Raw genomic sequence first — 17,251 nt, 5'->3', positions numbered from 1 at the left:
CAGGAAAGCAGGACAAACTCTTTTACTCTTAGTACCCTTGATTTCAGAAGACACCATAAATGAGCAGGTGTCCCAGTACTTTTGTGATGTGTTGTTTTTGTTATTAAATATTTTGTACCCGCCACATGTTGCTGCTATGTATATGCAGGCTTTGGTGTTTAAGACTGAATGATCAGCCAGTCAAATCCCTTACAAACGACATTACAGAACCTATTCTGGTTAAACTAATCAGGTTCATACAGCACTAAAGATCTTTATCTATATAAATATAATACTACTGTGCTAAATATTTAAATAATAAATAATGGGGTTGTTGTAAACATATGGTTGCACACTGAGTAAAACAGATGGAGTATTACATCTTTAATTCTTGACAAAAAGTCATAGTGTATCAATATTAATATCAATATGGCCAGAAATTTGCTTTAAAAATGGATTGACATTTTTGACCCATACATCGGAATCATATCTGATGTACACTGAGCAAGTACGCAAAATTAACTGCATTTGATTCTTTTTAGAATTTGTAACCTTGCAGAGGAAAATGTCTTTTTTCTTTGTAATGCTATTTCACATGAATCTACATTTTATAAAGAATGATTGCTGTCAGCAGATCAGCAGTACGTGGGATTGTGAGTCAATCCCAGTATCAGTGCATCCCTCAATCCATATGTTCAGGTGGTTGTAAATGACATTGACTGTCTGGTCTATAAACACAGGTTTAATTAAAGATGACTCCATGAAAACCATAACTTCTCCTGTATGGTGTTTGTGTAATTTACTCACAGTGAGCCTCTCAGCCTCTTTCATAATTCAGTCCCCATAACAGTCCTGCTAAAGTAAAGTCATAATGCTTGTTAATTTTCCACAGCCAGGAAGAAAAGTCATAAGTTACTCGGTAATTATGAAAGTACCTATCACTTCAGCTGGATGGATTCTCTGTCAGGGCATGGTGTTGGGCGTGCTGATGATCTAGCCACCATAAATAAGGGCCTATCCTGCTCACTAAGACAAATGGTTTTAATCATCTGATGCGTTCATTTATCCTAAGCCCTAAGTTTAGCCTTAAATTAAGGCTCTTGTGAAAGCATAACTTGATTTAAGAAACGCCCATCAATCCTGGCTGTCTCTCACATGGAGGTTAGGCTATGATGGAGTGTTTTGATCGTTTATTCGTCCTTTGCCGCACAGAAAATGTTTGCACCTCTGTGGTTGTCTTCTGGAACCATATACAGATGCAAACCAGCATTATGCAAAGAGATTTCATATTCCAGACTCAGTGGGGCATTACTCTCAGGAAAGCCCCACAGTAATATTCTAAAATACTGCAGGTGTTTAAGACCAGCATCTTCAAAACATTGCATGCAGTTCATTTTAAATTACATAACACTGTGTTTTGTATGCACATGAGTGACTGAACTTCATGTCCTTATGCCTTAGAAAGAGAGGGAAAGATGTTGTTTTGCTATACATTCAGTTTACACTGTGCATTTATATATATTGTCACTATTACATAAAAACTTGTATCTCTACTTTTGCTGTTTTTTACTTTTTGACCTGATTTAAATGCGGTGACTATCATTTGCATTGTATCAGAATGAAAGATAATAGAAATGCTCAAGAAATGCTCCAAAATGGCTAAAAGACAGAGTCTTTCTTTGCTTTTGTTTTAATGGGGCCATGTCAGATGTATTTCTTTTTTTCCAAATGTAAGAGCGTGATGTTGTATGTAAACGTTGCAAGTACTGAATGGGTATATGTTCCATAAATGGAAACCTAACTGCTACAACAGCTTGTTTTCTGAAATCATAGAAAACAATGCATTTTAACATATACCATATGGACAAAAGTATTGAGACACCTGCTCATTCATTGTTTCTTTTAAAATCAGTGGTAATACTAAAGAGTTTATCCTGCTTTGTTGGAGTAACTGTCTCTACTGTCCAGGAAAGGCTTTTTACTAGATTTTGAAGCATTGCTGTAAGAATTTGACCGTATTATGTGACAAGAGTCTTAGTAAGATCAGGATGGTGGATGGTCACCACCTCACCTCATCCCTAACTCCCCAATTCGTCTCAAAAGTATTGGATGAAGCACCATCATTCCAGTTCCACAGCTACTAAAGCAGTAGGGGCTTTATACCCCTATAGGCACAGAGCCAATAGGTTCATGTTTATCTGCTCCAGAGAGTCCTATTCTATTGGCAGTACTTCTCTACAGGGACTAGACATTTATGTCAGCTTAAAGTTGCACCCATTGCTTCTTTAAAAGAGGTTCTAATCTGTCCCTCTAATAAGGTTTAGCCACACCTATCCATGCTGATTTTATTAGGAGTGTTTTAGCCGGGACTGCTTATTGAATAAAACACAAGACATGGCAACAATCAGAACCAAGCTCATTCAAGTCTATCAGTATTAACAAATACAACCTGTTTAGTGCATAACAAGAGGTCAGGAAATGGTCACATAAACATGAGTTAATTGATTTTTGATACAATATTAATACAATAACACATAAAAGGATTTCAGAGGAAAAAATGACCTGCAGGAAAAATGTAGGATATTGGCCTTTTAATGACAACAAATGAAAACAGCAAAAAAATGTGAATATTCCACTTATACACACAACATAAATGAACTGCTTATTGTGGTAAAGTTTCAAATCTGCACTTTTGACAGAATGTCTTCACCTGTTTGAATGAGTGGGAGTGCAAGTGAGAATTCAACAACGCATAAGAAGAGAGGTTTACAGGCATCTGCACCACAGGGAGAGGAGGAGGTTAAATATCTGTTTATAAAGACTGGGGTGTCGCTTGCCTGCACATTAAAGGGAAGCTGACTGCCTCTCATCTCTACCGTTTAAGAACGACATTATCAAGCTTTTCAACCGCCTGCGCCTTTCACCCGCCGGTCCCACGCTCTGAGCCGCCCAGTATCAAACCGTACCGAAATACTCGCTAAACAATCCTCCGAGAGGAACACAGAAACTAATGACAGCTTAGCCGGCCTAAAAAGATTGAAAATTCTGTCACGGGGAAAGTACAAGATCACTAGAGGAGGAAGGCTTCAGAGCTTCCAAAGACAAAGGCGGGATCAAGCGGTCTCCAGACTATTAGAAGCCAGTTTTATTTAAGCTTATTTAGCTGATAAGGTTGTCAGAAAGGGCTTTTTATCGGCAGAAGTGGAGTAGGCATGGCGCATTAGGCCCCGGTTCCCAGGCAGAGAGAGCGCTGTGAGCAGCGCGGTGGGAAAGTGTCTGAGTAAAGCTGGCAGCCTCGTTCACACAGGAAAAGGAAAAAGGCCTCTTCAGCGTGGTGAGGTACTCTCAATGGAACCCAGAGAAACTCGGTGCTTTACGTGCGTGCAGCTGGCTTTTACTGAGCTTTTTACTGGCTGTAATTCATCATCTGCCCTTTTTTTATTTATCATTATTATTTCTGGACGGGGTCTGCACTGTTTGTGTTAGAGAGACCAGATTTATTTATTTGTTTTTGGGTTGGTGGGGGATGACAGGTTAAATGGCATTTATTTATGTGTCAGTGGATGAGGATTGGTGTGCTGTAGTGGAATCTTTGGGCATGTGCATGTGTGTAACATTAGTATTTAAGGAAAACACAGTAGAAATGACACATATAATAGAAGTCAATATGATGGACCATAAGCAGCACTCCTTAGTAAAAGCAGTCGATATTTGTAGAAGACATCTTAATGAACTTAATGATATTTGATGTGGTTCTTTTTAATATAGTATCAAAAGGTTCCACTATTCAAAGATTTTTCTGTTCATTCAATACATGTAGTGATGTGTTAAAGAGAGGCTAGGCCAGAAAACAATTATGTATTCCTTTAATGCTTAATTCTTTTCAGGGCACAGTGTAGTTCAGCAACTCTACACACTTCCACCGTGATCTCCACATCTATGTCCAGCACAGCACAGCACTGCAGGTGTGTTTTTCTAAACAAATTGTTTGGTGGTTCGAGTGCCGCTCCCAGCTTTGACGAGCGGCATTATAATGCAGTGGCACTTGTCTGGCAGCCTGGGTCACCACGTTCCTGAAGCGCTTATTCACACACCTCTCCTGCAATATCCCCCTTCCTCCTTCAGCAGCTCTCTCTCCACTCATCTCTCAGATCAGCGCCCGCTGCAAATAATGGACTTATTTGCGTCTTTGTGCGCAATTGCTTTTGTTGCCCAGTTTCATATATATACACTTTTGTTTAACTGGGTCTTATAACACAGCCGAGATAAGGGCTAACAGCTAACAGGTCTTTGCCCAATAAACGGGGAAATTATCTGCCCTGCTTTTCCTCGTGACAATTTGTCAGACCTGCTGATAGGAAACAAATTCTATTCATAAAGCTCTCCTCCCCTCGGCTCCGGTGCGATTCGGTAGCAATTCAATTATAGTTTTGTGCGATAGTGAGCCCAGAGAGAGAATCCGGCCTGACAAGAAATATGACAGGACAGTTACTGAGTGTTTATGCAATTAAACTTTCACTGACAATACCTGCCGAGTGATGAATGCCTGGGCGGAGGTGGATGTGCACAAGCAGTGCCCCACAAGGATTGCACATTTTTCATTATTTTACACTCCGCTCTGATCTTTCAGGGATGGCTGCAAGGAAGCAGAGAGGGAGAAAGGGAGAGCGAGAGCAATCGAGAGAGAGAGAGAGGGGCAGTGATGTGGGGTTGCAGGAGTTTTCATGGGTAGGCTAACAGCGTACCGGTAGAGGAGAATAAAGGCTCTGATAGAAATGAAACACAGTTTAAGTGGTGGTGTGATAAATTAAAGTGAGAGCTCACTCTGCTTTAGAAGGACTGGACTGATTCCTGCATCAATACATGTAATACGTGTTGCCAGCTTCCAGATCTGATGTCCTTCACTGAAGCCTTCGTGGAGAGGATTTTTTTTTACTCATGCTTTTAAATAAGGGACCATTCTGGTACTTTATAGAGTGTTTTATACAGTTCCACTAATATTTGATATACAAAGAGTAAGAATAAACAGAAACTGTAAATCTGGGGTGGGGAATCAAGGGCTAGGCTAGCACAGTTTGCTGAATCCCCTGCTCTAACACACCTTTGTGGTGTAAAACTTTTTAATTATTAAAAAGTACAAGTAAATCAGGTGTGCAAGAGCAGGAGCAGCACGGAACCGTTCAGGAACCCGGCACTCCATGACCAAGGTTTCTCAACCCTGTTTGAAAGAAGGACCCTAAAACATACACTACATGGACAAAAATATTGGGACACCTGCTCATTTATTGTTTATTCCAAAATCAAGGATATTAAAGAGTGTTCTTTGTCCAGGTAAGGCTTTCTACTAGACTTTAAAGCATTGCTGTGAGGATTTGATTGCATTTAGAAGCAAATTTAGTGAGGTCAGGATGTTGGATGATCACCACGCCATCTCCTCCCCAACTCATCCCAAAAGTACTTGGTGGAGCACAATCATTCTAGAGGATGATGAGCAGTTCCACTGCTCCACAGCTCAATGCTGGGGGTCCTTATACTCTTCTAGCCCACACCTGGCATTAGGCATGGTGCCAAGCGGTTCATGTTTATCTACTTCAGAGAGCCCTATTTTATGGGCAGTACTTCTCTACAAGGCAGAGACAAGCTGTGTGTGTGTACATTTACACATCTGTATCAGCAATGGGTACAACGTAAAGTAGCTGAATGCATTTCTTAGTAGGGTGTGCACAAACATTTAGACACACAGTGTATATCTTTGCTGTCATATCATGTCATGTCTTTACGCCATTTAAAATGCTACCTGCTCTTGTTAAGCCGAGACATTACACTGATGAGAGCAAACGTGTAGAAGAAGGTTTTTGAATCTCCACCTTTTTGAATGCAAATTTCGCTGGGTTAAATAAGAACACGGATGAGCAGCAGGTATTGTTTTTGTATATCTTCTCCTCTAACTGGATAAGCCATTAGCTACCGGTCATCATATATGCTGTGTGACTGTTATTAGTGTGCTGGACCAAGGTAGCGCTCTAGTGGGAATTTCGAGTGCCCTGTTTTGTCCAAAGATCAAAACGGAGGTGAGCTGTTCTTTTTAATTAATCATTTGTCCTTCAAACAGCGAAGTTTCTCTCCTTACCGCACTCTTTCCACAGATAATTAGGCCCCATAGTTCAGCTAATTCCACCAGAGAGCTGGTTGTAGCCACCTGCTCCTTTTGTATGGGTAATCTTTGTCTTGTAAGATTCCGTCCCTGCAGAATTGCTCCGTCTTGTAAAGAATGAGAAAACCTCTCTGCTTTTCCCTGTAGTGTCCCACTATGCTTGAATTTGTAATGGCATGCATGCAATACATACACACATGCATTCAGACACACACACACACACACACACACACACACTCTCTCCACCCCCACCTCTCTCGCTTTCTGTGCGCATTGATAGGAAGGTGTTGATTTTAGGTGTATATGGATCTCAAACTAATCCTATTAATTCAAAGTGAATAACAAAGAGGAGCAGGCCTTTTCCCATGTTGTTCCATTTATTCAACCTGCTAGTGTTTTGTTCCTCCATCATAATTATTTCCAAGTCAGATCCGCACTGATTTCCTGGTGGACTTGTGTACCTCAGACTGACTTGAGGAACAGCGGAGCTGGGATAATTCACACTGCTCCTCTGGGGTGCTGTTCTCTGTTTTGTCAAGGACATTTTTATTACAAAGCTGATGGAATTTGCATATTAATTCATTTCTTTCAATTTTTAAGATTAAATGTTGTCAACATGTATCAGTGCAAGGCTTTGACAGACCTGATGAAATGGGTCAGTCATGCTTGAACATTTCAGAGTAAGGCAGCCAGCTGCAACCTCTCTGAAACCTCCACTGTAGAGGGTGCTCTCGCTCTCTCTCGCGCGCTCTCTCTGTTTCTCTCTCTCACTCTCTCACCATACACACCCCCTCTGTCTTTTTGTTTCTCTCTTTCTGTTCTCCTCTTTCTATCATTCACTCTCATATCCTCTTCCCCTCTCTCTCTTTCTTGCAACTTGATTAAGGGAAAGGGGAGAGGGGAAGGCTAAAATGACATGCCAAATTCTATCAACCTGCTTTGAGGGCTCTCTCCTAAATTAGAATGCCATTAGAAGCACTTGATTTATAAGTGCATTTTCATGTTGCACTTCAATCTCCTTTTTTCCCTTTCTGTAGCTGCCTGACCTTTCCTGCTTGTGGACTCGCCTCTCTCTATAGCTCAGTAGGTGAGAGTGTGTTTTCTAGATGAGAATAATGCTTTGTTTAGACTGTAATGGGATCCAATTGCTTCTTCTTGACTGTCTGTCTTTACTTCTTTCACAAGCATAAATCAGTAGATTTTAAAGCTTAGCTTATATTTTAGCATTAAACAGGCCATCTAAAATCCGTTGTCCCATTGCAATTCTTAACTGTTTCAAATGACTCTTTTTTTGTGTGTGTGAAACTAAGCAAAAATGTGTAGAAACAACATGCTAGACACAGCATCACTGTAATTGGCTAATCTGCTGTTGACTTTATACCAGTGTAGATCATTTAGAGTAGGGGTTTGTAGACTAACCAACATAATATAGCCTAACAATTTGAAGAATGGAATATTTTACTTACTCAAGTTAGTAATTCACTAAAGATATTTCCATATATTACATATAGCACCTCCTGGTGGACAGATACCATAAAATAGTGGGTGCATGGTCAGAAATATAGGGAAAAACATATTGCATTCTCTATATATAGCTCACTTAGTCAATATGGGCCATATTTCATTAGCCAGCATCTGGCAGTGACAGTTTGGCCTACCCAGGATCTTTTAGCTACTTTATCTGATGCAAACTCCATAGTCTAGGACTTATTCACTGTAGGGGATATATTATGCAAGTTAGGGTTAATATCCATATGGCACAATTGCAGACTTTCCTGCCATAAGTAAAGCAATCAGGAGATATATCTGGGAGTACTTAAAGTGCTTTAGTGTAGCGCCACCATCAGGTTGATTAAAGTCTCTTAATTGACCTCATAACAGGGTGGATACTTCAGCTTTCGACCAGATTTAATGTTTCCACACCGTATGCTCCTCGCTGCGCATCATACTTTAGTGCAGATGAAAAAGAACAATATGGTTCCAGTACTTGTGCTTGGACCCCTAATAATCATTGAAACAAAAATGAGTGTAAAGCTGATGTTAGGCAGATGTGTAACTGCAGTGATGATCCAGGCTGTATTAGTGTAGTGGGTGCAGTGGTATGGCAGCTGCTCCCTTGGGTTCAGTGCTCATTAGTTTAGCGTGAATGCGTCGCTGTGACAAGTGTTATTACTGCTGCATCCGGTCCACCTGCTCAGCCTGAATCCAACCGCCGCCTGCTTCTCACTGCCTCAGAGACGCACTGTAGGACACTCCAACTGTAATGTCGGCTGCTTGCACAAATTCAGCTGTGGCACATGAGTAGGTGTGATGTATTGTGCACATGAGTACATTGATATTTTGTGATGTAAAGATGTAGCCATGTGCATCATGAAGACTGGCAGTGTCAGCTGCGTTATCCTCTAACGCCAGGCCAGAAATCACTATATTTAGGTCTGTCTTTTTTACTGTTGTTGCATTTATTGTGATATATAGTAAACATTTGTCATTAACAAACTGCCTCCTTTTTCATTACATTTTGCACAACATATAGCTGGTATGACAAAGTGGGCAAAGCCACTGCCCTCCACATTTCAGAGTAGGGTTCGATTCCTTGCCCAGCCAAAGCCCCCCTTTTATACTTAGAGGAGCACTTGCCAGGAAATTCTTGATCCACATCCTCTGATTTGACCCAAGTACTTTAACATTACGTTTAGCCAGTGCAGATGCCATCTAATCCAATCTTTGTGTTTTCACACTTAATACAGCTACACAGTATGAATAATGCTGCCAGTTAATTCTGAATATTCTGTATATATTTTCTTGTCTTTTAGCCTTAAAATTTCCAAATATTATTGTGTTTAACATCTTATAATTCAGTTTTTGATCAATTACTTCTGTACTTGATCAGTTAATTCTGTAGGGGACTATGTGCATAAGTTAATATGTGTATTCCTTTTGGTTAAAGGAATATTTTGTTTTAACAATATTGAGAGTGAAAGACACAGTACTAATGCATTTCTCACTTGGCCTTGGTCTCTACTACTCTTGGTAAAGAGTAGTACTTGATTGATCTTAAGATAACCCTTATCCATTAAGATATGCCTGGAACAGCATTTCCTAGTCCTTTACCAACGGATCGTGTCATTCCTAGTCTTTGGGCAAAACACCTAGATACATTGACCAACCTCTGTCAAATGGTTCAATTGTAAGTCATCTTGCATAAGAGCATCTGGCAAACTGCATAAATGTGAGTAAACTGATTTATGCTGGTTTGTTGCATGCTGATCATATGACCAAATTAAACGGCTGCTGACTACATGCTAGAGTGGCTGACCAAATGGCCTTCAACACTCAGGGGCTGCTGTGACCCCGCCACAGATAAAAACTGCCCAGCTTGTCACTGGCAGAACCCCTATTACCATATTAATAATGGATGAGTCCAGCGGGCCTTCTCTTCTTTCAGAGGCAGAGACAGGATGAAGATGTGGCTGGGCCAAAGGGTTATCTGACCAATGCTTCTGCTCTGAGACTGTCCCTTTCAAATCCTCAGCGCCATGGTCACTGACAGGCCTGGCGCCTTACAGGAAAACATTCAAAACGGACCTCCATAGCCTACAATGCCCTGTGAGAGAGAAAGTGTATGACCCTCATTGATGATCTGCTGATCCCAATGGCCCACTCAGTGGCCTAGTACAGCCATTTTTGATGACACATCGACTGCGGTCTGTAGATGTAGAAGCCCTAATCTGCTCTCTGAAGTAATCCAAGCAGAGGGACAGCGGTAGCCGAAGCTCAGCTTTTGATTGATATTCACCTTTTTTTTTTCTTCCGCTCCCATCAAGGCTTTATGGTGGGTGACAAGCCAGAGAGAGCGTTCACTTTGTCTGTGTCAATAACGTTGTCAGTGCACAAGTTTGCCTTGCCTCTGGCTGTCATAATAACATCAAACTGTAATGTGACTGATCTCTCTGAAGATTGCTGCACGTGCACTTTCTCCCTGCTTTAGGATAATAGATATCTGCTGTCGTGTTCGACAGCCTGTAATTCAATGTTAATGTTACAGTGTTTGCAGGAACTCTCGGTGGCAGGCTGATCTCTCCTGGGTTCTAAAAAAACATAGCCGTTTCTGCTGATGTCAAAATAATCGAGTTCCGGCTCCGTGTTGCGTTCAAATTGGTGAGCATTCACGGGCGCCATTAACCTAAGTAAACATGACCCCGAAACCATTTGGATCGGCTCTTGTAGACTAATGTAGAACGAGCAACAAATAAATCTAAATGTGTGCGCCTTGATTCGAGAAGAAAAGAGTGCTTCAATTAGAGCACTTTCAAATTCATTTACAACCCCAAATTTGATTATTGCTTTACTTTTCCAGATGAGGGACTAATTAAAGCAGTGTTAACAGCAGCTAATTGATATCCCGTGTTTATGGTTATCAGCAGCGCTTCATGCTAGCATTTAGCAGCAAATGCATGGCTTCATCAGAGGCTGCAATTACACCTTGGCATGCTGACTCAGGGGGCTGTCTGTTTTCCGCGAGATCTTCACCGCTATTGAAAAAGCTCTTTTCAAGCCCCTCTCTCTCTCTCTCCCCCGCTCTCTCTCTCAGCAAAGTCAGCTTCTCAGCTCACATTTTGATGGCTCTCATTTTAATTAGACAAGTGGTGTACACATTTGAGCCCCTATGTAATATCAGAGAAAATCTTGATATTATTCTCTTATATTTTATTGGTTGTTTGTTTTCTAACGTCAGAGAATGTGCAAATATAATATGTCCTTCTTCATCTGAAAGCTAAAGAAATGGTGACACCCAGAATGCTAACTCTTCACATATCATAAAGGTATCATTATACAATCGGGTCACATCCATCCGGATCGTTCTGTAGGGCTCTAGAGTTTTTGCTGGAGTGTTTATGCTCTGCCTCTTTAGCAGAGATATACTGTGACATTGTGTGAGTACATGTCCGCCACATTGTACTGGATGTCAAAGCGCGGTTGCTATGGAAACAGGGGCATTACACACATACCTAAAGATACAATGGTTACAGAGAGGCCTCTTGGGAGTCTGCTGAGGGGTTTGTTTATGTGTTTGTGTGTGTGTGTGTGTGTGTGTGTGTGTATGTGTCTCTACTATAATTTAAAACATGCTCTCTATAGACTACCAGATTGATTTACATTTTTGAGTATCCTGTAATGCATAAGTAAGACCCCATTCCAGAGGACAGTATGTTTACATTACTACATATACACAGTATTTACATGCCTAATGTACAGAGGAATTGTGTTTCATTATAACATAGACCATTCCTTATACAACACACTGTTCCTACTCAGTACACGCTATATAAAATTCCTCACAGCTCTCAGTCCAGCACCAGCAGTGCCTCTCAATTAGCACAGAGCTGTGTGCATTATACATCATTACTAATTTACACAGCCATGCCCTCATTCATCAGAAAGGGCCAGAACACACTTCCACTGGTGTGAGATGGCAGAAAAAGCAGTGTGTGTGTGTGTGTGTGTGTGTGTGTGTGTGTGAGTGTCATGGCCTGCAGCCGTGATTTATCCGTGTGTTAAACACCCGACTTGCTGAATTGGTGGTAATATTTATATAAATGTAAATTGAGGAATATTAGCTGGAGTAGACAAGCTTTCTCGGGGCCTATAAGTCATAAGGCTGAGCGGACAGCGCACGTGTTTTGACCAGAAGTGCAGCCTTGTGTGTGAGAGAGTGTTATGCTGTCAGAGAGAGAGGGGAAAAAGGGACAGAGTGGACCTTGTAGCCTGCCAGGCTTTATTGATGGTCAACACTCAACTGCATGAAGAGTAATACTTTTAAAATCTCATCATTTACTTCCAGAGACATCTGTTCCCAAAGGTTTCATCAAGGAAATTAATTCCAGAGCCTTCCGAACCATAAATTGCCACGCTTTCACACAAATTATGCCCCCCACCCCCACCCCCCCTTTTAAAATGTCATCTGAGATATTGTCAGTTTTATATGAGGAGCAGATTCTTGCTAAGGTCTGATCTATTTCTAGAAAAATTTGTTAAGGTTATTGCAACAGAATTTTGGTTAAAAAGTAGTATTAACTCAGAAAAAAGCTGTCTAAGAGAGGGGAACAAGCAAATTAGTGGAAAATATATTAACATGACAGTGTGCTTCAATCTAGGGCCGCACTAATCCAATTCAGATTATGATTTCCGATCAGCTGCTTGCCAATTTTTGTTAACTTGTTGATCTACATTTTGTAACTTCGTGAGTCTAGTTGTAACATTAAAAACATCAATAATACCAGCATTAACATAACTCACACCCAAAAGCCTGCATTTTGCAGGCTTAATGAACTAATACAGAACAAAGAACACAGTTCTTATAGTGTTTACTGACATTCCAGTAGGAGCCTGTTTGAAAAGAGGCTGAAGCATCTTCTGAAGGTGTCTTAATCAAAGTTTCTGTTCCACCTGAAATAGTGCAGCAGTTAGATCAGGGACACATAACTGTAGTAGCAAGCTAACTTTAGCTTTCACTGAGCATAGAACATCAGAGTGTGTAGTTAGATGAGTCACATTATGCACTTCAAATATACAGCTGTGTAAATAACTGAATCCTGTTGTAAAAACACACACGGGTTGTTGTGTAGCTGATCTGCTGCCTTAATCTCAGGGATCAGGTCTTTAATGATGATGCTGCAAATCCTCCATCACTCATATTGCTGGAGAAGCTTCTCTTCTTCTTCTGCTATGTGCTCTGTAGTGGTAGTATTATGGCAACCTGTTTGAAAAGTTACATTACAGCTCCTGCGGATCGATACAAAATCTGTTGCATAGTTTGACTTTTATTGTTTTCTTTCACCTTTGAGGGGTTTTATAGTATGTCATCTGTTAAGACTTTTAAAGTGGCGGAAGGGTCGCTATGATCATATTCTCCCTGTCTCCTGCTCTTCTTTGCAATATTGCACTTTACCTACCCTTTTCAGTCTGTGTTACTCTATTTTATACTGTTATTCTCCTTTAAGGTCTTGGTCTTGGTTAATGGTTAGTTACCAGCCTCAACTTACTGAGATGATACAATGTATGTTCTTCCACTTTCCCATTTAGAATCATTAGGACATAATCATGTATTAGTATAATGATAAAAAAGCTGAATTAAACTGAACAACATATAATATAGCCAGGTTTTTTTTTTTAAATTTAAAAATATTTTGGGATATATTACACAAAACAAAATCACAATAAAAACACAAAGCTCTCTTCCTCTAATGATGAATAATGCCATGAATTAGTTATTGTGTAGCACTGAAACGTCTTGTGTGTGCTTGTGTGTGTGAAGCTTACTCCCACCTTATTTCACAAGAAAGCAACAGTTGCTGAAAATGGCATTGAATGCATTGTGAAACCAATAATTGAGATATCTACCTCGCTCCCAATAGCTAATATGCTAATTTATCATAACCATTGAATGAGCTCATGACAGAAAGTTTCAACAGTGACCACATGAATCATCTATTGATAGGAATCAAATGATGCAGACTATAAATTCTATTAATAATAAAAGTTTGAGGAAATTACAAAGTGAACAGTTGCTTTTATTACAGATTAGAGAGATTCTGGGATGTTTTCACTGTACTTTACAAACATACTGCTCACTGATAGACTGCAGCAGAATGCGCTACCATGGAAACTGGGTAGGGCAGACCCAGCAGCACCATGATTTTCCATTGGCTGCACAAGAAGTAGGCTGGATTTCATGTACACACTTATGGATATGGGTATTTTTCACATATATAAACAATTCATTAGCTTCATGAACTGAAACACCATTTCATCATTCCCTGACTAGCAGAACAGTGTTCCGACACGTTCTGTCCCAGTTCCACCAATGGATATGAGTCGCTTTCATAAAAAAATAAAAAAAGTATTTCAGTGTATAATTGATATTCCAGCCATCACCTGCAGTGAGAGTTGGTAGAGGGCATGCTGTAAATGACCTCGCTGTTTCACACAGTGTAAAAAAAGAATGCTGTGTCTTTAAGCCTGCCTCATGTCTAATGAAAATGCAGAGTTCTAAGGGCTTCTGATCTTGTGTTTTAGTAAAATAGAACTCTACGCTTGACTGACAGCTCTGATCTAAAGCATTTAAGTGTAAGTTTTGATCTCTCTGCCTTTGATTAAAACTAATGAGCTCATTTAATTCAAAATGGGAATCTGTGATAAGAGAAATAAGGTTGATGTGATTGGATTAGAGAGGCGAATTAAACTCTCAGAGCTGAAGTTTGTGCTTATATAGTGTATTAAAAAGCTGTTGGCGTATTCTGCTGTGTTAGATGATGAGAAAAATTTCATAGTAATTCATATTTAATCAGAAGAAATGAAATGACTAAATATAACATGGCTCTGCCTTTTCCCCAGAGTGATAAAGGACTAGTTAGATTTTAAATGACATTTAATTCACGTCCTCAGAAAGACAGACAGAGAGAAAGAGTGTGTGAATGAGAGAAAGAGAGAGAGGGGGAGAGGGAGAGACTGCACTCCTCCTCTCTGTCATTGTCTTTAGTTCTAAAGCAATGTCACTGTGGTCTACAGTCCTGTCATATACAGTGCAGTGGAGAACTGGATTGCGCTGAAGTTCCCTCAGTAATACAGTTTCACTCATCTCCTCATTCTGTCCAAACACTGATGTTCCTGCCTCTTCAGTCTCTAGCTGTCTGAGATGGAGTCTCTGAATGAACACTGCTAGCCTTAATCTTAACCTATTAACCAATCAAATCAGGTTCAAATGTGCAGATAATTGCTTTAATCAGACGTTTAAGTAAGGTTTGTACCGTCAACTTTTGCTCTGTTGCTAATGACATGACTTGTAAGCCAAAGCAAACATTTCTTCTCTTCTTTTCTCAGCATAAAGCTGTTCTGTTCTATTAGCATGTGTCAACCAACATGAGAAAATATTTGGTTTAAATATTTTGTATGTGTGTATGTGTTGAAAATAAACTGCTAACTGCTATTATCTGAAGGCCAGTCCATTCCCTTTTTTTAATTTGCTCATTATATGCCAGATAAATATGTCCGCCAAGCTTGGTGAAATGTATTTGTTCAGCAGTATCTGCTGTTGGCTCTCCATGAAGAGTTTAAAGCAATTATCGCACAGGAGCAGGCAATGGTTGTTGCTATTAGAAAACATAATTAAAACATTGTCAAACTTTTATTGACATGGTGTTTTTTTACCTCATCAAGTTGTGCTCTTCCATTAAACGTGTACCTCCAGGTGATAGAAACTCAATGAGAACTTATTACAAACCATCGTACCCACCAGAGCTGTTTAATATCTTCTTCTCTCTGGAGCTTAACTGCACAGTACAGTATTGGACAAGTAATGTAAAGTAATTGGATTTTTTTTTTCTCTCTCCTGTTGTGTTTGCTCCTGCAGTGGAGTCTAGCAGTCCCAGCCACCTCTCTCCAGATAACTCTCTGGAACGCTCCTTCTTCATCCGAATGAAGTCCACGCTGACCAAGAGAGGCGTTCACATCAAGTCCTCCGGCTACAAGGTAACACTGAGTCCTGCGGCCCCCCACATCTTCATTCGAGCAGCTAAATCTCCCTCCACTCAATCACCACTCCCTTGTGTGTGCTAATACACTGTGTAGCTGCCATTTGGCTGCATATATTATGTTCGCCGTGCCGACAGCTTCTTTGCCTTATTTGATTAAAGCCATTTTAGGATACATTGATGGATTTTACACTGGCATGTCTCTGATTGTAGCCTACAGACTAGAAGGAGTTTGGAAATATCATTGGGGATACAAATTAGAAGCTGCCTCGCTACTGAGAATCATTCATTTCCTTTTTTAGCCCTTATTTTGTATCAGGAAACACTAATTGATTTCTGCTGGGTTTTTGTACGTTCAACACAAATTAAACAGCCTCAGTTTCAGTAGTACCCACTGAAGCTTCTGAATGTTTTTATTTTTCTGCATCATTCTAACATAGAAGCTGCCTTTTGCATTGCATGGACATTCATAATGAATGGGCTAATATAAATGATCTGAATAAAATAAATCTCTCTTTTTCCTACATTAAATTATAATTTGCTGATAAAGTTATTGATTGGTGATGATATTCACCTTATTTTCCATTAAAATAAGGTGAATGGCCATCTTTATTTTGTATTGAACTTCAAATGTGTTAGGGGATGGCCATCTTTATTTTGTATAGAACTTCCGGTGTGACAGTGAATCAGTTGATACAGACCACAGGAATCATAAATAATAGAACAGTAGAGTCTGCTCAGTTAAAGGGTGTCACAATAATTGGAAAAAGAGAATTTCAGTGAACACTGAAGTGTTGTGGGGCACTATATAACTATCCGCTGTCTTCCAAAAAAGAGAACTTGCATCTGTGGTTGTAAGTGCTACATTTGAAACACCCACCCACACATACACATGTTGCTCTTATTCTTTTGTAGAGGGGAAACAAACAGCAGAACATCCTTACCCAGAGAAATGGCTTGGTTATGAAGCTTCAGGGAAGCAGGAAGCATGTCGGGAGTTTGTGAGGCTCTTAGGTTAACTCCTAGGCTAACGTGTTATCTGACAGTCTCGCATGCACTCAATGCATCCGCTACACTAGAAATTTATAAAATAGATTTCCCTCAACTCAGACCCAGCCAACATATTTCCAGTAGGATTGGAGTCAGGATTGTGAGATGGCCACTCCCACAAGCTTAATATTAGCCTATATTATTCATTCTGCATTCACTGTCCTGTTGTAACACCCAAACAACTCCAGAATAAGTAATAATACACATCTAAATTTACTCACTGATGACAGGGCAGCACTTGCTCAACTCAGACTAGTTAATACATTTAAACAGGACGGGGTTGTGTGAGAGAGAAAGGCAGCTAAACCCCCCCCCCCCCCCCCCCTTACTTTGTCTCCTGCATTCGTCTGGACGCAGATTTGATGCAAATAAGCATGAAGTAAGGGAGCAGCGCTAGCACATTGCATAAATATTCACACATGCACACATGCATACGTTACTGGCCAGACAAGGACACCTCTTATTACATTTACTTTGAATTAAGTCAACACTTGTGTTGTTACATAATACAAAGGTATGAATTTTGCATACTCGTTGC

General features: G+C 40.2%; 1 protein-coding gene across 6 annotated transcripts in view; it reads left to right on the top strand.

The window, feature by feature from the left end:
* npas3 (neuronal PAS domain protein 3) overlaps positions 1-17,251 on the top strand; it is a 248,842-nt gene that overhangs the window by 213,533 nt on the left and 18,058 nt on the right. For all 6 annotated transcript variants that reach the window (XM_072689401.1, XM_072689400.1, XM_072689399.1 and 3 more), the window contains one exon: positions 15,543-15,661. In XM_072689401.1, coding sequence (XP_072545502.1) covers positions 15,543-15,661 — 119 coding nt within the window. The remainder of the gene's footprint in view (positions 1-15,542; positions 15,662-17,251) is intronic.

This window comes from Salminus brasiliensis, chromosome 10 (genome assembly GCF_030463535.1).
Source record: "Salminus brasiliensis chromosome 10, fSalBra1.hap2, whole genome shotgun sequence".
Lineage (NCBI taxonomy): Eukaryota > Metazoa > Chordata > Actinopteri > Characiformes > Bryconidae > Salminus > Salminus brasiliensis.
Note: the sequence above shows the minus strand (reverse complement) of the source record. Positions and strands in the feature narration are given on the sequence as shown.